At 32.5% G+C, this 25,552-nt stretch overlaps 1 protein-coding gene across 1 annotated transcript in view; it reads left to right on the plus strand.

The window, feature by feature from the left end:
* Nucleotides 1-25,552, plus strand: part of LOC129220513 (uncharacterized) — a 287,706-nt gene that overhangs the window by 260,884 nt on the left and 1,270 nt on the right. The window contains exons 2-8 of the mRNA XM_054854940.1: nt 181-285; nt 1,244-1,344; nt 7,217-7,377; nt 7,752-7,897; nt 11,045-11,123; nt 16,945-17,089; nt 20,778-20,931. Of these exons, the coding sequence (XP_054710915.1) occupies nt 181-285; nt 1,244-1,344; nt 7,217-7,377; nt 7,752-7,897; nt 11,045-11,123; nt 16,945-17,089; nt 20,778-20,931 (891 nt within the window). The remainder of the gene's footprint in view (nt 1-180; nt 286-1,243; nt 1,345-7,216; nt 7,378-7,751; nt 7,898-11,044; nt 11,124-16,944; nt 17,090-20,777; nt 20,932-25,552) is intronic.

Raw genomic sequence — 25,552 nt, forward strand, 5'->3', positions numbered from 1 at the left:
CTCCTCAGTTTAATAAAATTCATAAATATGAAAAACAGGGGTTTGTAAAAACCCTGTTTTGTTAAACCTCCCTAGTTTCCCCTTTATATTCAATTATGAAAGTATTTAGAATATTTGAAATGGTTTTTTGGTTTTCTTAAATTCAAACAGAAATAACTTACATTTAATCTTCTTTTGCAGTGTTTTATAACGTTACTTGTGGCTCAGAAACAATGCAAGTAACGCTCAACCTAACTCATCATCCTGCGTCCATCGTTTACTTACAGAATCTCAAAGGATATCCAGGTATGCATTTGTTCAAATTTATATTTTTCTCACCCTCACACCCTCATTTAGTTGGAGTAGAAGACGCGCAGTCAATACTTTAAAAGTTGCGGAGGTGAAAAAAGAAGGAGTTAATTGTGTCCTTGGACATATCTGCAGCTGTACAGCTAGCAAAAGTGCTCTCGAATTTTCACAGACGTGGTTAAGCACGCTCGTATCCCGCTTGTCGATAGGATTCTCAGTTCGTTGATTTGAACAGTTGTTGACTGATTTTCGGAATGATAGCTCAAACTGCGAGCATTGACAAAAACACTGCGAGGGAAATTCTGCGAGAGGATCTCGGTGGGAATAAAGCATCATTCTTTTTCTGTTTAAAGCAACTTCTGATTGAAAAAAAAATGGAGCATTGGAATACCTTCTATTTTCTCCAGATTTAGCTCCATGTGAAATTTTCCTTTTTTTTTAATTAAACGTGATCTAAAAGGGAAACGATTTACGTAGATCATAATAAAAACAAAATGACGTATTTGCAACATTTTTAATTTGCTTTTGTGATAACAATTATTGCGAACGATAATTTGATACAAAAAGGCACGCTTTTCCTCACTTTTTGCATTAAAAAGCGACAGATCGAGGCACCCAATTATTTACATTGTCAGGGGTTCTGTTGAATATTTCCTATTTCGTTAAGTATGTTTGCACAATTACGTGCCAACGTGTTGAGGTCTTGTATTTCACTACAAGTTAAAAATTGTACACAGGGGTAGCCAACAAAGTAAAAATATTATTTAAATTTTTTTCACTATTTTTAGTTAATTATTTGTAGTTATATCTTGCAATGTGAAAAGTTTTTTTCTTCAAATTGTTTCCCTGAAAAATAAAACTATAAGTGGAATTTAAGCATTGATTTTTACAGTATGATTATGATCCAAAATGCATTAATTTCAAGCTTTCAACATTTATGAGTATTTGTTTTCAGGTTGCGAGCCAAGACTTGCTGAAAGTCTAGTTCTTTTTTACCTAAGTTTAAATGATACTGGTGAACATTGCGGTGTATCGAAAATGCTAAACAAACAAAAGGTAAGTGCAAAATTTTATTTCATCATCCCTTTGTGCAATGTATGTTTGATTTTAATCTGGAGCCCCAGCATTTTATTAAATATTTCTATTAAAAATTAGAGTAAATTCGCTGACATTCAAATTCCAGATTAAATAGTCTACTGTTCTGGTTTTAGGTAAAGAGAAATAATATCTATTAATGTTGTTGTAATCTTGTTCCTGTTTATTTTTTGAAGAAGTAAACTAATGTGAAGTAAATCAAAAAATAAAATAAAAATAATAAAAAAATTTTTAAAAACATGCTTTTCTTTTTTTCATTCAAAAAAATGAACTAAAAAGTGGAAAATAATTTTCTTTTATCACAAAAAATTTATCCTATATAACACATAAGTTAACATCAGACCTATTGTATTACGATACATTGAAATTATCATTTAAATTTCTGACTAAAAAGAAAAGCGTGGGCGCCTTATCATAAAGTTATCGAAAATATTTTTGATTATCTTATAAGGATAATTAATAAGTATATGCGAACATTAAAATTCAATTTTCAATCGACTACTATTTATTGTTCATATTACTAAACTTACGTTGGTTTATGATAAGGCGCCCACGCTTTTCTTTTGAGTCAGAAATTTAAATGATAATTTCAATGTATCGTAATACAATAGGTCTGATGTTAACTTATGTGTTATATAGGATAAATTTTTTGTGATAAAAGAAAATTATTTTCCACTTTTTAGTTCATTTTTTTGAATGAAAAAAAGAAAAGCATGTTTTTAAAAAATTTTTATTATTTTTATTTTCTACTTTGTAGTTTTAATTACAAAATACCAATATTTCTAGTATATCACATCACTAGACACATGCAAAATGCTACTTTTTCCACACCACTTGAGAGGTAAATAGTCAGAAACGTTTTTTTTTTTTTTTTTAATTGTGGTTTGCCCAGTAGGTCTAGTCCACATTGAAAATTCAAGCATTTTTGACAGTACTATTTCGTATTCTTTCATCATTTTCACTGTACCTCCGCATTCTCTCCATTTCCACAAGAGCATCATTATTGCAAGGCTTCTTGCCAGTTAATTTTGTGCAGTCGAGCTCTTCTATCCGGAGTCCAGCAAGAGATCTTACTCTGCTCAAGCTTACGTACGCTTGTCCTTCAGCAAATAGTTTATTTCCAAGATAGACAACTGCATAGTCCACAGTACTTCCCTGCATTTTATGTACAGTTGAAGCCCACGACAAAATCAACGGCAACATTCGCCTTTCGGCAGTTCCATAACTGTATAAAGCTGGAAATTGAATGGATTTCGGCTCGATTTTGTGTATGCCGTCTTTACCGAAATTGATGAGAACAGATGGTATGTCCTCGGCATACACTTGAGCTCTGCGAAAATATGGCCAAACAATCTCTTTTACAAATCCTATAGCTCCATTAACAAGACCTTTGGTGACGTCAATATTGGCTCTTAACATAACCTTAGCTCCTACGAAAATTTCTAATTCTCGCGGTAAACCTCCGGTCTTGTTAATGTCTTTTGAAATGATGCTATCGATACTTGTATTTTCGTTGAGTTTTTTTGTTGCATCGATTAGTTGATCTTGGGCACGAATTTTGTAGATACTAGTATTTTTGCTCCTGAAATACTGGAGAACTCGATTGTTATGTTCATCTACCTGCTTGTTAGTTGGGTAGATTCTTAAGGCTCTTTCAATGGAAAACTCTCCATCCATATCAGAACTTTCTCTCTCAAGTAAAATAGCCATATGCTGTGCCGAGAGTTCACCAATTCTAAGAGCATTTAAGAGGTCAACGAACAACATGTCTCCTTGCTGTCTCATATTGTCCACCAATTCTACCAAAGAAAAAAGTTTCCATAAGTCAGTAGCAGGAATCATGTGCTCGGGCTGTTGGAATATTTGTCTTCCTCTCACAGGTGGAAGCTGCATTAGATCACCAAATACTAGAATGTTAAGGCCTCCAAAAAAGTTGTCAGTGTTCTTTAATTGCCTCAAACGCGAGTCAATCATGCATAGCATCTCGTACGGTACCATGGATATTTCATCAATGAAGAAGCCTTTTCCAACCTTCTTTTGCGCTGCGTTGCTGTTTCTTTTTTCATTGTTAGTCACTTCTTTTTGGTGGTTTAGAGTGTCTGTAAGAAATGTTTTTAAATTTTAGTTATATATTTCGTTTTTTTTTATATTTTTTTTTAGCCCCCGAATGTACCGGTCCGTCATCATCGACCTAGATGTCCAAGTCCATACAAGGTTGCATCATGCATCAAGTTTAAAAATTAATAGCACCCTGGGACATCTGGAAGTTGGTTTAATCAAAATTGTAAGATTTGATAAAAATTCAAAATTATTTTTATTTTTAAAAATAAATATGGTTTCATAAATTAAAAACTGTATTAAAAAAAATAAAATGAATTTAAAGAAAAAAAATTTTCGTGCTGCTTATTGTTACAAAATAGTTAATTTAGTTATATATATATATATATATATATATATATTTTTTTTTTTTTTTTTTTTTTTTTTTTTTTTTTTTGACCACCGGTCCGTCATCATCGACCTGGATGTCCAGGTCCAAAATCATGATGGAACCTTGTATTGTCATCAAAGACGAGAGTTTAAAAAAATAGCACACTAGGACATCTGGAAGTTGGTTTATTCAAAGTTGCAAGATTTGAAAAAAACCCGGTTATAAAGACAAAAAAACAAAAAAAAACAGGCTAACATTTTTTTTCTCAGTATATGCATGCAAACATGTTTCCAGCATTCCAAACTGAAGGAAAAAGTGAAATTAAAAAAATACGTACAACGAGTGAAGTTAAAGCAAAGCATGTAACCACCCGAATATACCGGTCCGTCATCATCGACCTGGATGTCCGGTTCCAAAAGTCATGATGAAACCTTCTATTGTCATTTAAGACGAGTGTTTAAAAAAATAGCACCCTAGGACATCTGGAAGTTGGTTTAATCAAAGTTGCAAGATTTGAAAAAATCCGGTCATATAGACAAACAATTTTGTTCAGTATATACATGCATGTAAACATGTTTCCAGCACTCCAAACTGAATTAAAAAGCGAAATTATAAAGTTACGTACAACGAGTGAAGTTAAAGAAAATCATGTAATAATAATAACAGCAAAAAAGTGTAGCAAGCTTGACTTTTCAATTGATTTTGAAAAAAAGAACACAAGAAACAAGTAGAGATTGCTGTAAAGTACTTAGTGGGGTTAACGACAACTTAAAGATATTTCAAGTTCACACTACCAAGAATAGAAACAAACTTACTTAAACTGAAACTCAATTCATCAAAGATAAGGCAAAACAGGGGTTATTTTCAATGGTCCGTCGTTTGAATAGATTTGTAGCTCGACGTATAGCTTGCTCAATCACAAAGCGAGCTTTATGTTTTTGATCGGATTCATTTGCTTCACGTTGAGAATTACTTTGACGATCTGATTCTTGGCGAGCTTTGCGTTCTTCAGAAATCTCGATTGAGCGAGATTGTGAATTTTTCAACCTGTTTGCTGCTAAGCAAACTTTACGTTCTGCAGGCGGTTTCTTTTAAACGACGTGGTCAAAAACGTTCCCGTTCTCTCACTTGGGTTGAACATCTTCATTATTATTAAGCTTCTATATTTCACACGAGCCTTTTCCAACCTTCTTTTGCGCTGTGTTGCTGTTTCTCTTTTCGTTGTTAGTCACTTTTTTTGGCGGTTTAGAGTGTCTGTAAGAAGACTTTTTAATTTTAGTTACATATTATGTTTTTTTTTTTTTTTTTGACCCTCGAATATACCTGCCCGTCATCATCGAATTGGATGTCCAGGTCCAAAAATCATAATGGAACCTTGTATTGTCATCTAAGATGAATGTTTTTTTAAAAAAATTATCACCCTAAGATATCTGAAAGTTGGTTTAAAAAAAGTTGCAAGATAGGAAAAAATCTGGTCAAACAAACAAACAGACAAACAATTTTTTTTCAGCATATACATGCATGTAAACATGTTTCCAGTACTCCAAACTGAAGGAAAAAGCGAAATTAAAAATTTACGTACAACGAGTGAAGTTAAAGAAGAGCATGTAACCCGCGAGTATACCGGTCCGTCATCATCGACCTGGTTATCCGGGTCCAAAACTCATGATGGAACCTTGTATTGTCATCCATGACGAGTGTTTAAAAAAAAAATAGTACCCTAGGACATCTGGAAGTTGGTTTAATCAAAGTTGCAAGATTTGAAAAAATCCGGTCATACAGACAGACAAACAAACAAACAAGCAAACAAACAAACAAACAAACAATTTTTTTTCAGTATATACATGTATGTAAACATGTTTCCAGCACTCCAAACTTTAGGAAAAAGCGAAAATAAAAAGTTACGTACAACGAGTGAAGTTAAAGAAAAGCATGTAAAAAAAACTAAAAGTGCATTAAATATTGTTTTTAAATAATCATCCTCTAAAAAAGCTTATTCATTTAAATACATTTTATCTAATTTATATTTACAGGAATGATATCCAATCATGAACTTAATGCTTATTGCAGTTTCACATTTATATTTTTAGAAGCGATTTACAAATTGCATTAATTCTCAAGTATGATTTTTAAAATCTAACTTCTTTGTTTAAATTGAAAATAAGACGGAAAATGTGTAATGAATAAAGTGCATTTTGGTAAGGAAAATTTAAAAAACTTCTCACATTTTGTGCAGTTGAGTTTAATGTACTGATTGCTGCAAATGTATCCTTAAATTATGTTGACTTTCAATCTAACAAACCTCTTTATTACGTATTGATTTTTTTTGTACTTTAGCGGTTTTTAATATTACTAAAATAATTAATATTAATTATCTTAAACCCTTAAACGTGTTTAAAAAATTTAAACATATGGACAAAATCAAAACGTGAGAAGAATATAATGTAGCAAAACAATCCTACATGAGTAAAGGACATTAATAGCATAGGGAAATAATGAGTAAAGTGAAAATATACATAGACAGTAAACACCATTTAACAATTTCTCCTAATGACCAATAATAGTTTAATAGAATACCTATACAAACACTTCATATACACTGCAAAAAAATACTTAAGCGTTACTGATTATTTCAGTGGAACGTTTCGGGATTTCAAAGGTTCTTCTCCACTTCTTGAGAAAATCAAGTATCTTTATCAAAACGTTTCCTGAATTTGCTACAATTTGTACGAATGCAGCACTTCTCAATGTTGTGGAAAATATTCGCTATCTGTATAAAGATTAACTGAGAATATTTAATAAGTGTAGCGGTTTCAACTCGATTACGGACCGTCCAGAATGACTAAGCTCCCCATGAGAGCAAAGAAGTCTCTGGATTCCATTGCTTTTCAAGAATTTGCAGGCGAATTATAGTCATTGTACTTGCTTGCAATTTTGTCTTAGCTTTGACCGTGATTACAATAATGCTTTTGGAGCTTTCTTGGCCAAGTAGGAAAGTGAGCAGCTGATATATTAAGACTACCTAAGTTTTCTCTAAAGGTTCCAGAGACACTACTGGTTTTAACCGGGGAAATTACTGAATTCTTCGAAAAAATTTCAGGACGGTTACTGAATTTTAGCGGGGAACATTTCTTGTTTTTGCGGGAATTGTTACTTGCAGAACTTTGGCACATCAATTGTCCATTTTTAGGGACGTTTCTGAATTGTTTTCAGTCCAGGTAGATGAGGTAAAATGGGTTTGGAGATAATTTCGTACAGTGGCGACATTCTTTATGTTTTTTGTGTACACAGTGAGAAGAGTTGATTTTCATTTTTATTTGAGGGTAATTTTATTGCTTTTTGAAACCACCTTTTAACATTGTTAAAATGTTGTCGATCTTTTTAAATAATGGATTTTGTTTTCAGGGTCACAACATATTCTATCATCATGTCGTCATCGAAAAATCGAATGAAAAGGAGAAGGAGCTCCTTTTCGTACAATGTGTCATTCCAGGGGATTTTAACATGGAATTTGTTAGGCTCGATTGGCAACGCGAGAGTGTCCCTTACAATTTCACGATACCAAAGTAAGTTGAGCTGTTCATTTCCTTCAAATGAAAGAAAAAAAACCATTTTGTTGTTTAATTTCAACTAAAAAACTATTGGAAAAGCATAATTCATATTTAGAGAAGCAGAATAATATTTTTGAGTGGACTAACAACCTGAAATTATGCCTTACTAAATGTTAAAGTTTTAAGCACAATTCTTCAAAAATGTCGAAAAAGAATTCCAAATAAACTCTTGATGCCCTCAGTTGAATTTCAAAAGCAAATAACAAAGTGTCAAATAAGTGCTTTCAAAAAAATTAACCATTATAAAATACGTATAACGACAGAATATTTTTAACCCCGTTCCTTTTATAACTCTAACCAGTTTTTGTGAATGCACTTTCCTTTTTCAGCCCTTCATCAATCATACAATCTGAAGATATTGTTCCTTACGTCAATATGGCGGTGCGAAATAAAGGCTTGAGGTTGGATACAAGTGCAATCGTTCATCCTGGGTCCTTATTAGACCTTCTCATATACCTGGAAAAAGAATCCTCAGGTAAAGATAAGTTTTTTTTCTCTTTTTCAGGAACCATTTTTACCAGTTGAAAGATTCTTACCAATCTTACCACAAACTTATCTTTGAGCAATCACATCATTGTTGTTTTGACTTAAAATTCTTTATATTTTTAAGGTTATTTTTCTTTTTATTTGGTATATGTACTGCTGACAAAGTAATCTGACTGAAACGCGTGTTAACTGAAACGCCTGTATACTCACACATTTTCACTGCATTCTACAGAATGCTAAATAAAAAATTCGCAAAGTATGAAATACATCTCCGACTTATTTTGAATATTACGTAGCAAGGTAAAGGAAATCTAGAACGCCGACGTTTCATATTTTGCCGGTAAATGCGAACTGCAATGCGAAACTTAATTTGACAGTTTTATCTTCCTTTTTCTAATTTTTGACATGCAAAGCTGTTGTCTTATAACTTACTCTTTAGAATTTTAGTGCAGAGCTTTTGAGAAAGTTGTAAGTTGTTAGTATAATAGCTCTTGACAGGAGTAAACTTTCCGTTTCCATTTTCGCTTGCTATTACAATGACCCGTTCTAACATATAAAATATTCCGCGCTCATTATGTCGTTGCCCATACGTTCATCAACCAGAAAATGCTAAATTAAAAATTAAAAAAAAAAACAATAGAGAGCATTTTCGATTCATTTACTTACGTATAAAACGTAAGGCCTTGCCTTAGGTGTAACGCAAGGCCTTGCCGTAGTTTTGCTTTAGCAAAAACGCAATATATTAATATATTTCCTTTAAAAATGCTAAAGAACCGAGCAGGTCCTGGAACTCAGGAAACTTCAGTTGAAAACCTAACGCTTTTCCGACTGAGCTATCAAGCCCCCCCCCCTCCCCCCATAACAATGCAACTGGAAATTTGAAATTTAACCGAACGAATGCATTCAGTTTTTAAACATTGATTAATTGAATTGTTATTTCGCCAAAAGGGAGGAAAAATAATCTTTAAAATGACACCTTATTAATGAAGTTTGATGACGTATTTATTTATAAAACTATAACGCAACCTCAAAAAAAAAAGACTTTTAAAAAATAATTTATTGATTGAATAACATTTAATAATGGTTATAAGGAATTTTCCGAGAATACAGTTCGACCCTGTGCGAGACTAATAGTGTTTAATTACAAAGCATTCCTACACAACAAGTTTTTTTTTCCTTTAAAACTTCAATATTGTGTTAAAGATTGACCTCAAATTTCTTGGAGTGCGTATAAAGTAAGAGTATCTTCACATACCAAAAGATTGAAAAATAAATTTGAAAAAAAAAAGTAAAAAGATAAAGATAAAAAAAAATCAACAAACTGCACAATACACTCTGTCCAGTATTATACGCAAAGATGATTCTTGCAATTATTCACTATTATTGCAATTATTTTAGTATTACGTCACTGCTGATTAATATTCCGTCCATTGTTACCTCGTATACTTGTGACACTGATTCCTATCATTTTAAATGCACTTTAATTTATCTTTCATCAAACCCCATTTGTTATCAGAATAAACACTAATGATCAGGATGTATTTGTTTAGAATAAAAGGTCCACAATGTTTCCTCCGTTCAACATATTCCTCCAAAACTTTTGAGCGTGTAATTAGCATTTTATACGAACAAGATTTCTCTGCTTGTGCAATGATAGATGATAGCAGAGCTGTCATCCCAAAATAGTGGGCGTCAGACAATTTCCCTCCCAGCCCACACCTACCCGGCCGAAAGGCGACTGTTGTATTGGGTGGGGTTGGATGACAAAGAAGGATGGAATACTTGTTATTTTCGAGTCGGTGAAGTTTTAAATGCAAAATATATGTTGAGAAAATGATACTTGTTGTTAGGGTAAAATTGCGAAAGGATATTTTTCATTCGAAAAGTATCTCTTCTGTCAAGATGAGATGCTATCGTTTAAGGATTCTTATAGTTTACTGATATTACAAAAAATGTCCTTAACTGGGGCAGTTGTTTTATTATTGATACTTATGTAAGAAATTCTCAGTTTCTATAAAAGACAAAAATGCTTTATCCAACCATTTTTATGAATTTTCACTAGTGTGCCCTTTTTTTTAGCAATCAAGATTACTTATTCGTTTTACCATTCCATAGCTAAAGTGTTCTCGATGTATTCGCTTCGTGATTAGCATGTAGCAAGAACGTTTTATTTTTACATTTGTGAGGATTGATACTTTTTGTTAGGGCAAAATTACGAAAGGATATTTTTCATTCGAAAAGTATCTCTTCTGCCATGATGAATTGCTATCGTTTAAGGATTCTTATAGTTTACTGATGATAACAAAAAATGCCGTTGAAAAGGGCAGTTGTTTTATTATTATTATTTAATATAGAATCTAGCCCCTTCTCAGTTTCTATAACTGACAAAAATACTTTATCTAACCATTTTTATGATTTTTTAGGTTGTGTGCATTTTTTTAAGCTATCAAGTTTACTTATTATGATTATCATTCCGTAACTAATGTGTTATATATTTATTCGCTTCGTGATTAGAATGTAGCAGGATTTTTTTTTCCATTTGTGAGGAATGAAATTCATGTTCTTTTTATAAGATATTTTATACATTCTGAATTTTTATTTAAACTAGATTTAAAAAATACATCGGGCAAATGGCGGCCCCCATTCACTGATTTACCCTACGTTTGAAGTTTTGTTCCATTACTTTCGAGTATATCAACAGGAATGTTGGCGATTGCTACCCGGATGCTGTCCTACAGGTGTTGCAGAGTCCGGGGCTTGTTGTAAACGATCGATCTCATAACGATCGTTTACAACGACATAATGACGTTACATCAGTTTTCTTCTGTGCAGCAATTTATGGTAACTGAGCTACAAGTTTTGAAATTGCACAAATATTAGAAAATATTCCTCTTGGCTTGCAGAGGTTTTTGCTAGAAGCGACCTATTGCTTTCGGGGATGTTTATGGATAAGAAGTTTGCGTTGTTTACACTTTTGCTGATACTGACTTAGATTTTTGCAAATCGACAGATTCTTGCCCTCTTGAAACTGTGAGATATGACAAATTACCTAAAGAATTTTAATATATGTATGTATTATACTACATAAAGTATCTCGTTACGAAAATAATAACGTGGTGGTTATTTTGTGTTACAGCTCAATATGATATTTCCCTGCGATATCTCACCCTTACAGATGCCACAAGGAGTCAAGATGAAGTAGTTGTGATGAATGGGTAAGATAATTTTTCACTACTTGTTGAAATAATTACTTATTGTATTAGATTGAAAAGGCTGCTAAAATATAGGGGAGCAGCGGCCACTGTTTGTACGCTTCATACTCTCAGAGTATAGTTTCTAAACCACCAAATGTGAGAATATTTAAACATTTTAAGCTCCGTATTTCTTCAGCTAACTTAATTTAAAGCACTTATTTTGTTCCTAGAGCTTCTTTATATATAGAAAGATTTTCTTCAAAAGAAAGAGGGAAAATAAAGAAAGAAGCATCTCTGAATGGCACAATTGATTTGAACCATTAAAAACTAAATGCATTAATAAAAATTAAGTACAAAAACAAGAGTTTGTTGTTCTTTTAAGTTTACCAATTTGTTATTGTCTGCAATAAGCTCAATCAACAAGAAAGGAAAAACACTATAAGATAATTAATTATAAGGGCAATAATTGACTTCAAAATTCAACTTGAAATTAAAGTCTCCCTTAACGTCTTCAGTTCCCTTAAGTCCTTCAACTCCCTTAAAGTAACTGCTCATTGTATTAAATGCTGTCGATTTGACGACCATTGAAGCTTGACTAAATTATTCTCATGCGCTCTTTATGTTAGTTTATATTATCTCGTGACTTCGTCAAAATAGCCTGTAACATTTTTGTCGTGGAAGAGATATTGATCAAAATGAATCTTCCAACGTCTCTACTATTATACCATCGATAGATTCAGTTATTTTTCAAATCCAAGTATCGTAAACTTTTTCTACCGGGGTGACTTTGCCAGATTTTAATTCAAAGTTTCTCCTCTTAAAAGTAGTACATCAAGATTTCGCTTCGAGGTGCTAAGATAGTGCAATATCATGTCCGGTATGTGTAGAATTTACGAGGAAGAGACAGAATGATTCTTGATAACTTATCAGTTAAACGGGTTGTTTCGTTGTACATACAAAGTTTATAAGACAAAGTTTGATAATACATAGAAAATTTTAGTGTGTAGTAATGTCATCTGTTTTAGCAAGATGACTTAGACGGTTTTTCACTTTTTTAAAAATGCATTTACGGAGTCGAAAATGAAATACACTAGCGATCTCGATTTCTTTTGACTTTTCCCAAACCACAAAATTTGTGGAATACACCGCTAGCTCAGTCATTTCCAGCCGAGGACTGCAGTTTCGTGCTTATTAGCACTCATCAGCCCGGCATAGGAAAGTGACTGAGCTGGAGATGGAAAACCTCTTAAGGAAGCCAATAGTGCGAAACAAACTGGTAGCTAATACAGGATTAGCAGACCAGACGAGTGACCGAAGCAATGGTTCGGTTCAACTCGAAGATTGAACGCGAGGCAAGGTATATTCAGTAAATAACCGTCCATTAGCCAGGGCTAATTTCTGCTTTCATTGTTTCGCACTCTTGGCTTCCTTGAGAGGTTTTCCATCTCCAGCTCAGTCACTTTCCTATGCCGGGCTGATGAGTGCTAATAAGCACGAAACTGCAGTCCTCGGCTGGAAATGACTGAGCTGGCGGTGTATTCCATGTATTTCTGCTTTAGCCCTGGCTAAAGGGCGGTAATTTACTGAATACACAAAATTTGTGTCATTCCATTTTCCTTGCACCAAGTACAAAACATTTGACTCGAAACTTAAAAGCTTGGCAATGTTACCTCGGTTTACGTTATCTGTTTTTCTGAAAAAAACAAATTATGTACGGCAGTGAAGTCCAAAATTTTACAATTTTTCGATGTAAGACTAGGTTGTGTTTTTCGCTCGAGGTCACTAAATTTCATTACTTATTGGGCCAGTATCATTAAACATTTTTGCAAAAAAGCAGAGCTACCCTATTTGACGCAAGGTTCAGAGCCAAATTTAGCTCCACGCCGCCCCTAGGCAGATACGAAATCTGCCGCCCCTTCCCCTTATCCCAAAGAAGAAAAAAAATTCCCTGACTAAAAAACTGGTGTTCCCAAATTTAAACAATCAAACTTATGAAGAAATGGTGACACAATGTTACTGACGATTCGGCAAATTTGGAGATAGTGTTGCAACATTGTGACTGTTTTCTCTTTAAAAATTTTTACATTGTTTCTTAGTGATGGACCAATTTTCCTTCTCATTAGATATTATGCTTGTATGACATGTGTGAATGCTCGTATTTTATCATTTGCTAAAAGAGGAAGTTCATTTAGAATTTTCCCCCTCCCAAAAATTTTAGTTCGGGGATCCCCTGTTCATATTATTTAGCTTTCTTCGTCGTTCATAGCTAAATAAAATGGTTCTAGGGTAGGTTAATAAAAAATTCCGATTTAAATAATGTTTACAAAATGTATGTTTATTTACATATATAAATTAATGCATTATAATATTTTTTCATAGCCTTATAGTTTCGTAATACCTGTTCTTTTTCATTCTTTGAATTTTTAACTTTTTTCTTTATAATGAAAATGCAGATAAACCATTGTAAAATGATACCCATGTGTTAGACACATAAGGGAAAATTTAAAGATAGGAAAGAGGAAAATAAACAGTTACCGAGATTTAACGCGAATGGTGTGCACGGTTCACTTATGACAGCATCTTTACTTTCAGACTCAATTAAATTACTTCTTTGAGTTATTTCATTATTCATCATGTTTTGGTCAAAAAGTTATTTTGATGAAAAAACAATTACATTCCGAATAAATTATATTCATTTTTTTTTTTTTTCAAAATTACGTATGAGTGCTAGTTTGATCAAAACCGTGATTTGACTCTCTAATTGAAACTATGTTGCTGAATCTTTGCTGAGCACAGAACTTCAATGTTTTGTGCGCTGACTATTCTGTTATAATTGTCACCTTTATTTACAACTGTACCTTTACCCTGTCACTTTTTAATCTACGAATCTGCAATTTGAATAATTTCCTTAACTCTACATGAGTTTCTTACCATTCCTCACTTTCCGACGGTATTTCATTTGTAATCTGTAATATGATCACATTCCAAAGTTTCCGCTTTCAAAAACTGCCCAATTTAAAGATTTGCATCATTTTTCAAAAAGTTTTTGAAGACTTTTTTGTTCTTTTTAATTTAACAAATTTCCTTTTTTTTTTAATCAGTCAGCCTTTTTTGCTAGTCACTCATTTTCATTTACCTTTGCTACTTAAAATTAAAAGAAAATAATCTTTACTAATAATAAAGCAGAAAGTCTCTCTGTCGGGATCTCTGTCTGCCAGGATCTCTGTCTGTCCAGATCTGTCTGTCAGGATCTATGTGACACGCATAGCGCCTAGACTGTTCGGCCGATTTTCATGAAATTTGGCACAAAGTTAGCTTGTAGCATGGGGGTGTGCACATCGAAACGATATTTCGAAAATTCGATGTGGTTCTTTTTCTATTCCAATTTTAAGAACAAAATTATCAACAAGCCAATTGGCGAGTTACGAAACAAGCCAATTGGCGAGATACGAAATTGTCATAATATGGAACCGTAACATGGGTACAAGCCAATTGGCGAGAAAATTCACCACACATTATTTAAATATACAGGCGAACCATAAGAACTTTTAATTTTTCTATTACGGGCAAAGCCGTGCGGGTACCACTAGTTTTTAAATATATTAATCTATACTAATATTATAAAGAGAGAGGGCGGATTTTTGTGTGTTTATATGTTCGAGGTAATCTCCGGAACCACTGCACCTATTTGAAAAATTCCTTCACTATATGAAAGGTGCTTTCTTACTGAGTAACATAGGCTATAATTCGAAAAAAATCCGATAAATAGGTTTTTTTTTTCAATGTAGGCCCAAATTTCACGTAAATTGCCTATTATTGGCTACTAAAGGGGTGAAAAATTACTTGCACATATTAATATTATGTATCGTTGAAAAGGGTAGAATTTTCCGCGTTCTAAACAATTTGCTTCAATGCTCTAACTTAATTACGGCGGGAGTAATTTGCGTTTTTAGCTCGAACTTGTTTAGGCTTAGCTGAAATTTAGGCACTACTTTCTTCATTAAATCTATCAATAAAAAGTGAAGGAATTGTCATACAGTTTTCTTTTTGACACCATAGGAAAAAGCGACATTTTTTACTCCTGATCTCTCTCGACTTTTGGTCGAAAAAATTAGCTTCTATCTTGAAAGGAAAAAAAATTACAAGCGCTTTTAAATCAATTTCGAAATATGTCATTTAGATTCAAGTTAACAACCATTTTATTTTCCCGTTTCCACGGTTACGCTTTTTGAATACATTGTTTATTTCCTTATTTTGCATTTAATTTCTCAAACTTATTTTATTTCGTGTTTCCATGGTTACGCTTTTATCTCCATCTTTAGCATTTTAATTTCTTAAAGGTATTTTAATGTCTGTCGTCATTGTTTCGAAGGGTAATTTTGCATGGTGTTTTTTTTTTTTTTTTTTCATTATTATTTAAGCCTGATTGTTGTATATAAGTCACTTAACACAATTTTTATTCTCAATGTAGACCGGTCAAAGCCGTGCAACGCAGCTCTTAATATATATAGATTTGAAAGCTACTGTTAATGTGATTTTATACTTTTTTGTTTGTTTGGCGAAACATTTTTTTTTTATTACCAAAGAAAATACATCCGCTTCATTCGCACAAGGGCTGGGTTCCGGTAGCGTGGTCGCTTTGCACGCGTTCAGTCTAGGATTATTTTTTGAAGCAACCGTAAATGTAATTCATTGTTTTCGCGATTTGTTTTGAAAGAAAAGAAACTTTTGATTTGTTTTTATCTGAGTGAAATGTAGGACATTTTCTTCTTTTTTTCTGACGATGATTTTTTAATGTTTCACTGGATGTATTTTTTTTTCGTTAGACAGATGGATTATGATAGCGTGGTTGCTGGGCGAGTTTGGCGATAAGCAATAGAGTTGCGGAATAATTTTTACATTTAAAAGATATTATTTCATGCATTTTTTTTTTTTTTTTTTTGTTTATTTGGCGAAATATTTCAAATTGCTTCACTGGCTAAATAGAGTTTTAAAGCAACTAAATCTAATTTAATGATTTGGCGAAAAGTTTTAAATTCCAAAGAAATTTTAATAGTTTTTTTTTTTTTTTTTTTTTTTGAAAAGGTCTGCACGCATTTTATACAAAGAAAAATTATCATTTTACATCAGAGGGGGGGGGGGAGGCGTCAATTTTTTTTATTCAATGGACTTCCATTACATTTTTGGCACGAGAATCGCTGTGCAGTACTAGCAGGTACAGTGTTAATAAAAGAGAAGGTAGAGGTCAATAATTCAAGAAACCACAAATGTCCTTATTATGGCACTGACAATCATTATCGAATTCTTGTAAAATAAATTTTGTAGCGACTTCCGACCGGACTCAATGACACATGCATTTCTTCGATCGGCACCAAATTTTCTCTTTCACACTAATCTATTACCATGCTTGAAAAGAAAAATATTCCCTTTTCATAAGATGTATGGAGGTAAACAGTATTAAATTACAAGGAAAGGATGTCACTAATCAAAATGATATAATACTAATATTTCACGTTGTAGAATAATAATTTAAAAAAATGTGCAAAGCAAAATTTGCTGCCCCTGAAAATTTGCTGCTTTAAGCTGCTGCCTACTCTGCTGGGATTTTGGGACCTGGCGAGGTTTCATATATATGTTTACTGGAGACTATTATAAATTTTAAGATAATTTTGCTGAGATCCATAAGGAAGATCGCATCAAACATTAAACACACAATCGTATAAAATTAAGGATAATACACTGCGTCGCGGTAGGAATTTAAATCGTGTGTTGCTACGCTGTCTCTATTGTGAAGTTGACTTTACGTTAGAAGAATTAATAGAGTGTTTCCCCATCATTGCAGGTGTTCTGTAGATCCATTTGTTCTACAAGTGTTCCCTAGTGTGGAAGGGGTCCTTAGAGCCCAATTTCGTGCCTTCAAATTTCAGAGCTCAGATTTTGTCATCTTTCTTGCCACAGTTAGTGTGTGTCTGCAAAAGTGCGTTGAGGTAAGAATTTCTTTGTCATTTTTTGTGAATCTTTAAAAATATTTTGTCATTACACTGTTTGAACTTGATTCCTGATTGCTGCTTCGGTATTTGCTTGAAGTTCTGCTTTATTTTTGTTAATGGGACAGTAACATCCAGTTTGTATCATCATTGAGTTACTTAAAGTTCATCGGCATTTTAAAAATTTTGACTAGTGTATTTGACTTATCTGCAAACTGTGTCTGGGTAAGATCTATACTGGTGCATAATTGCTGTGTGATCTCAACATTTACTAACATCTTCCTTGAAATTTAGTTTGTGACTTGGTTTCATGAAAATGAATACGCATATCTTACATCAAACTGGTTAAAAACCACGAGACTCTTAATAACTTCGACTTACGATAAATGGTGATACGAAACAAACTATTAAAAGTGGCATTGAGTCACAATTTCAGGATTTTTCCGGACTATGGCAGACTCTCATGGCCTCCATACCCCCCTTGTGATCATTTTGTCCCCATTACAATCTTTTAATCCCTTTATTACCCTCAAGAGCTAAATAATTGCGAAATGAAAACGTCCCTCAAGCTCCGAAATCAAATAGCGTTTAAGTAATGCCCAGTGTCTCTGGTGTACCCACTTATCACGACCGGCCACAGTTCTCTATTCTATGCGCAGTGAATATTAAACGTACCTTAAACAATAAAATCACCCTTGAAGTAAAAACTGTCTGTCATCATTCAATTTTTGCATGCAATGCGTCAGAAATCCTTCGACAAAAGAGCAATTTGTTGGGGGATACTTTCATGAGTACCAGCAACGTACGACAATATTGTTAAAACTTTGAAAAAGAAAATACATATCTTAGTAACGCATGTTATCCGACATCACAATCCGGACTCGACTCCTATCGGCTTCTTTATTTTTGCCTGCATGAAGACTTGACTCGGAGGACAAAAAATTTAACTGGTGTAGATAATTAAAGTTAAGATTAGTCGGCTTACTTTTAGAACGTAGATTGGGAGAGTTGGTGCAACGGAACGACAAGCGCCTTAAATATAGCAAAATAGTAGGGTAGACTGGGGCACGTTTACGCGGATTGTTTTCAGTGAATTTTCTAATTTTATGTTTTAACTTAGGAAATTTTAGACTTTGCGGTTTTATGAAACAGTTAATGGCGTCAAAATTAGTATATTTAGTTTTTGCTCAATTTGTGTTTTTAACCGTTAAAAAAATTACTTTTGAGCCCAAGTCGGTTGCGTAAATTTGACCCGGACACGGGAACGATTACGCATATTTATTTTGATACCTAACGTGGTTCTGTTAGTGATTTGAACATAATGTCTTAATATCGTTAAAATAAAGCACATTTTTTTACAGACTATATAGTATATAAAGTTATAGCTGAAGACCATTACAATAACACAATATGATTGTAAGCTATAAGATACAAATTAGTAACTTATTTAAAAATTTAATAGAGATTTTCAAAATTAAATAGCCTACAAATACTAAAAAGGTTTGAGACAGTTCGGAGCGAAAAAAGTGTCAGGGGCACGTTTAAGTATGACACAGTAAAAAGTGCGTAAAGGTGCTCCGACATCAACGCGTAAACTTGGATTTCATTTTAATTTGGATTTATTTTTAATATGCATAAAAATTTAATAGCATTTCAGGTCATACAAATACAATTCTCAAAAATGGATGAAATTCTGCCGATTTTTATATATTTGTTCTTTTTTAACTAAGTATTATTTATTCACAATAAGCTTCAAAACGTTGAATTCAAAATTTACTGGACTCAGTAGAAAATAGATTATTCTTTCTGCATGATAAACCGAAGCTCGACTGATGCTAAAAAACTTGTGAATATATTTGCTAGGGAGCAGCACCAATCTGTTATGACTATTGACTCTCCAATTATAATTCGTTTTGAAAAAAGGACACTGCGTAAACGTGCCCCATGCGTAAACGTGCCTTGGTCTACCCTATTCAGATGATACATCCGAAACATTCCAAATAAAATTGTTTTCATTTTTACCGGAGTTGTTTTCATTTTTACTGAAGTTTCATTTTTACGAATGATTGCTTTGCCGACCGGACCTTGGGAAAAATAGTCTCCCATTAGTTTCTCAAACTAAATATCAATTAATTCAAATAAATTTTTTAACAACTTATTTTTTGAAACTTTTAAGAAATTATTTGGACTCTCTCATTATAAAACTAAAATAATTGAATTTGGAGCATACAAATTTATTTCACGAGGAGTTAAGTTTCCCTTTACAAAACAGTACTTCAAAAATTCCATAAATTTTGAATAAATTTCCTTTTTTGAAGAAGTGCTGAGCTGGAAAATATAATTTAAACTTTTCAAAAGTAAAACCACTGAAGCACAAAATGGTATGACACTAGAGAATAGCATAATATTTATTTCATTAGCACGAAATGGTTGGAAATGAATTCATCTTTTAAAATATTAATATCGCTATCAAACTGGATGTGTGGTTTTCTAATTGAAATGCTTTCATTTCAATTAAGTACAGTGATACCAATCGAAAGTCAAAAACTTTTGCATAATGACTCCCTCCTTCGGCATGAAATAACACTTTTGCTGCTGAAATTGAATTCTGGAAGGAAATTTAATGGATTACACTATCGCCATTTAATTTTTGTAGGAGCATGTTATCATAAATTTCGAAATGATATTAAAATTTAGCGCTTTTTAATTAGAAATTTCAGAAATTATGAATTAATGTTGGAGTAGAAATGGATTTTTTTAATGAGATATTTCTTTTATGCATGAAAAGTCAACAGTTAGCTCGCATTTAAGTATTCCCTTTTAATACTTGAACATTTGTTTTTAAAAATGATTTTATTATTTTTTTTAACTTGCAAAAGAATTTCATAATTTCTCAGCATTTTACGTTTCAAACAATAACGAAACCATACAAACAAAATAATTTATATAATTTATGACAAGTTTATATTAATTTACACTAAAAAAAAGAAAAAAACCTTAATACTACGTAGTATTTTTAAGGGAACTAGGTTTTTTAATTTGCATTTTATGCTACAGTATTAGATTCTATTAGTTTTTTTTTTTTTTTTTTTTTGATTAAATTTTCTGCGGTATTTTTTTCATCTATCTAAAACTATAAGTGAACTATTTAAAAGTATACACAGGTTGCTGATTTCAAAATAAATGTATTACCATGTGTAAGTATGAGTAAAGTAAATACAGGTAAAAAGCATAATTTTATTTTATTTATTTCATTTATTTATTTATTCTTTTTTTTTTTTTTTTTTTATAACCGATTTAATTATTTTACATATTTCCAGATTTATATATTTACGTAAAGTACTAAATACACTTGAATCTGAAACAAATATTCTATAAATTTGATGATGAAATTATAAACTGTGCTCAAGTTTTGAATTTGAGCACATGAAAGTAAGATTTGTTATTGACATTATTAGTAATTTGTTTATTCACTTATTTATATTTTGGTGCTACTTATGATTCTGATGCACCAAGGGATCTTAAAGGGGGTCTACTTCTCTTTACTTTCCACATTATATTGGCTGAAAGCTAACTGTTGTAAAAACAAAAATGTGTAGTTTACTTGAGTCACATGTTAAGATATTTTAAATGTATAATAAAGATTTGACGAACTGTTTCTTTTTTTTTTTTTTTTTTTTTTGTACAGGTTGAATGTTACGGTGATCCTGATAAATCTGGAAGACGGAAGAGAGAAATACCAAAATACCTGCCACATTACACGAATGAGGTGTTCGAAGTTGAAATATCTGCATTTCTAAGGCTACAGTCTCATGTTGAAGGAGATATAGTTATTGAAGAAAGTGGGTTTGACATAGATTTTTTTATTTGTGCGTCATAATTGCTTTATAAAGTGTAAACAATACACTGCAGAAAAAAAATCAGAAACGCTTCTGTCCAGAATAAATATTGGCCAGCTATTGTTTCCCGCTTAAAATCAGTTACCTCCCCCAAATTGATCTGGAATTTTTTCAAGTATTTAGTAACTTTCCTCAAACATTTTTATTTCTGGAATATTTATTTATACAAATGCCAGGCTTTAAAGCTTGAGTCATTCCATTTGAAATGAGGCAGGCAGGCATGAAAAGTGTCATATGACTATCACCGATTTTTTTCGTAAAAATTACAATAGTTACAACTAAGGGACATATGAATATCCCAAAAGGATTTTGCAAGAAAAAAAATTTCATCAGTAACAGACTACTAGAATTCTGCACAAACTCGGTCATTTTGGAAAAAACCTGCAAAACACTCGATTTGAAATGGACACTATTTCAAAAGTATTTAACCTTTTTTAATAATTATTTTTTTCTAAAAATAAATAAGGTCCCATATATCAACAGGACATCGTTTTTGAAAATTTAGCTAGGTTTTTTTTGATAAAGAAAAAAATTATTTTTGTGGCGAAAAAACTGCACTTTTACCGATTTTATGATTTTTTTTCCTCCATAAAAAAAACTTTTTTTTTTTTTTACTAAATAGAGATGGCAGTGTAAAGTCCTTATATGATAGTTTCATAGCATATTTTATTAAAATCCTTATATCCATACAGCCTTGGAAATAAAATTTGAAGTTGAAATTTTTTAAAAATCAACGATTTTTAAAGTGAGATTATTCAAAAAAAATCTCTTTTTTGAAAAATCTAAAAATTGACTCATTTGAATCCCTTTTATTGCTTAACAAGTGGATATACACCGCATCCCGTATTTTTTCTCAGGAAATGTTTTACGATATTTTTTGAAACTTTTTTTTTTTTTTTTTTTAAACCTTATCGACGATAGCATGCATGTAAAATGAAAATGACTAATAATTTCGTTCACTGAAATTGAGATCATATTAATGCCTAATACCTACAATAATGGTGTACTTTATGAGTAACAGCTGAAATCTTTCCTTTTTCGTGTTTCAATATTAATTTATTTTGACTCCAAAGCTATGCATTCACCACGTTACTTACATATGCCGCAACGAATTAAATTTCTTCTCTTTCAATTACAACGTACAACTCAATTACATGACAGCGGAAACCATCCAAGCTCAAAGGGAAAAGCAGTATAGTGCATTTAAAACGATTTGCTATTTAAATTTCGTGCATTGGTTGTCATTAGTGACTGTTGTCTCAGAATTTTTGGATCCTACCTCGTATCATTACTTTTATACATAAGTATAGGAACACCAAATTCAAATGGCAGAACTCACCTATAGTTTAAGAATTGAAAAAGCCCACCTGTTTTAGGAGAGAAGTAATCAATTCAGGATGGTTGTAAGAGGTAACCAATCAGATCACCAAACGTAGCTATTATAGCCAGGGATCCAATTTCTAACAAAAGAAGGGCAGGAACCCTATCATCTTCAGAACTTACTTTAATGCTTATGTGGCGTGAATTCGGTTAAAAATACAAAAAATTGACTGAAATAAGCAAGGAAATATGGGAGCTCAGCTTCCATAACAGTTAAGCCCCGATCAGCAGAAAAGTATCTATATAATGAAGTCGGATGGTAACCAAAGGCTCTTCTACACACATTACGCACAGAGTCATACAAAAAGACGAATACACTCGGTCATCAAAAGCGGTTTGTTACACGTATATTATCAAACGTCCGAAAGATTTTAGTTGTTGCTGATAAAGTACACCATTGTTGTAGCTTTAGGCATTAATATAATCTAAATTTCAGTGAATGAAATTATTAGACATTTTCATTTTACATGCATGCCATTGTCGATAAGGTCACTTTCAAAAAAATCATAAAACATTTTCTGGGGAAAAAACGGGATGCGGTGTATATACACTTGTTAAACATTAAAAGGGGGTTCAAACGAGCCAATTTTTCGATTTTTAAAAAATGGGTTTTTGAGTAATCTCACTTTAAAAATCGTTGATTTTTTTAAATTTTCAAAACTTCAAATTTTATTTTTAAGGCTGTATGGATCTAAGGATTATAGTAAAAGATGCTATCAAACTATCATATAAGGTTTTAGACTGCAATCTCCATTTAGTAAAAAAAAAAAAAAACTTTTTTTTTTCATAGAGAAAAAATATCATAAAATCGGTAAAAGGGCAGTTTTTTTCGCCACAAAAATGTTTTTTTTTTCCTTTATCAAAAAACCTAACCAAATTTTCAAATACGATGTCTAGATGATATATGGGTCCTTATTTGTTTTTAGAAAAATTGATTATTTAAAATTTTTAAATACTTTTAAAATAGTGTCCATTTCAAATCGAGTGTTTTGCTGGTTTTTCTAAAATGTCCGATTTAGTGCAGAATTTTAGTAGGTTGTAACAGAAGAAAAAAAACTTTTCTTGCAAAATCCTTTTGGGATATTCCATATGTTCTTTAGTTGTAACTACTGTACTTTTTTTTAAAAAAAAATCGGTGATGGTCATATGACAGGCCCTGTTTGATCTGAAATGGAATGGCTTGCTTAAGCAATTTGCCTCCCGGCTTCATAATACTTCTGAACAGTACAATTAATGTTTTACGCGCAGACACCGTGTATAAATGACTATTGTTAATTGCGGGTCCAAAATTACATTGATCGGATCTACCTTAGCTAATACGGTTTATTCCCACTTAGATCTATTTTAAAAATGCCTTTTAATAAAAGTTCTAACTGACTGAAAGGTAAAAAAATAATAGTCCCTGTAAAACCAGGAATAGATTTCTTTGCTGTAGGTAATAACAACTTTCTTCGCTCCAAAATGGGAGGAAAATCAATGTAACACAACAAACAGGGTTATTGAACTTAAAGTAGACCAAAACGACGTTTAAAATTGCAAGCTTTAATTTTATTGGAGAAGGCTTAGAATGTGTACTTTAAGTCATACGGGCTGACGACGTAATTGAAGTGTTGTTTCATCAATACAATCGGAGCACCTAACTGATAAAATGCGCAGCTTGACACAAGGTATTTCATGTTTGTCGGCAGCAAAGGCATGGACATCATTGCAATAGACAAGTATTAGTTTCACGTATATGATGTAAGAGGTAGTAAGAGTATATCATCTGCACCCCTACCTACAGCTGACCTGACGCTTCAACAGCAAAATTTTACGCTCCGCCTTTTCATTGATACGGATTACCTGTTACTTCCAGATTAATAGCTTGTCCAAAGAGCAAGACAAATAAGTGTTTTTGTCGATGGCATTAATAGTAAAATCACGGTTTAAACAAATCCATGGCATAAATACCTGTTTATTTAAGAGAAAAAATTACATGTAGTTTTGTCAATGTTAACAGCCGTATTATTATTTTCACATCAAGCATCAAGTTTCCTCAACGGTTAAATATGTTTTCTGTTAAATTACTGTTGCTGTGTGTGTATGTTGCCTCTTATACTCTGATAAACAAAAAGATATAAACTATCCTTCCCTATCCTACCCCCCCTCCCCCTATCCCTTTCTTAACTATCGCTTCTTTAAATTTTGCTGTTATCGTTATTCAGCCAGTGTAGACTTGCATAATATCTTATGAAAACATTAGCAATATCGCGAACATTAGTGATGATTTTTATACACTATAAATGGATCTCTAGGGGGATGTCTTGGGAGTTTTGGTTCACTGTTTTGAAGTATATTTATAAAGGAAAACGTATTATCAAAATTCTTCCGTCATAAAATCAGAAAACTTTCTGGGATAAATCAGGAAAATTATATTAAGTTATAAACATCTATATAATAATTTCCAGGAACCAGAATAATTTGCCAGATACGTTCCTAAAGCATTTAGCTAATTTGGTGGATGATATGGCAGGATTGCCTCTGATTCTTCCAAACTGCAGCATCCAGAGACTGCAAATTTTTGCCCTATTTTGGGGGCGCTCTTTGAAATAGCTATAATAGGGCAAGCGGTGAACCATTCAAAGAAGAAATGGCATATATCTTCACACTTATAGCGAAAATATTTTATTACCACAGCGAGAAGTCCGAATTTTTCTTAGGCTCCATTTAGAGAAGTAAACACAAAGGCTATTGGTTAGTAAATTTATATGAACCTTTATGCCCGACCAGTACACACCGGTCATTGAAGCGCAACAGGAATTTTGGAAATCTTTAAAATTATTTAAAGTTAGCATTTTTCTACGTAACATTTTTTAAAGAAGCATGTTTATTGGTTAATGCAATCAGTTTGGAAAATGTAGGAAAACTTTGATGATTCAGGTTCAATTTTTTTGGGGGTGGAAAAGGCAAAAAAAAATGCTACCATTAAAAGAAAATGTCCAACAAGACGACAATCCCAACGTTTTCCAGATTTGAATTACATCTACACTGTAAAAACGATTCAGAAACGTTCCTGGAAAATAATGGGCAGCTGATGTGCCTAATTTCTGCCAGTAACGGAACTTGCAAAAACCAGGAACGTTTTCTGCTAAAATTCAGTAACCTTCCTGAAATTATCCCGGAAGCTTCCTGAAAAATTCAGAAA

Source organism: Uloborus diversus, chromosome 4, assembly GCF_026930045.1.
Source record: "Uloborus diversus isolate 005 chromosome 4, Udiv.v.3.1, whole genome shotgun sequence".
Taxonomy (NCBI): Eukaryota; Metazoa; Arthropoda; class Arachnida; order Araneae; family Uloboridae; genus Uloborus; species Uloborus diversus.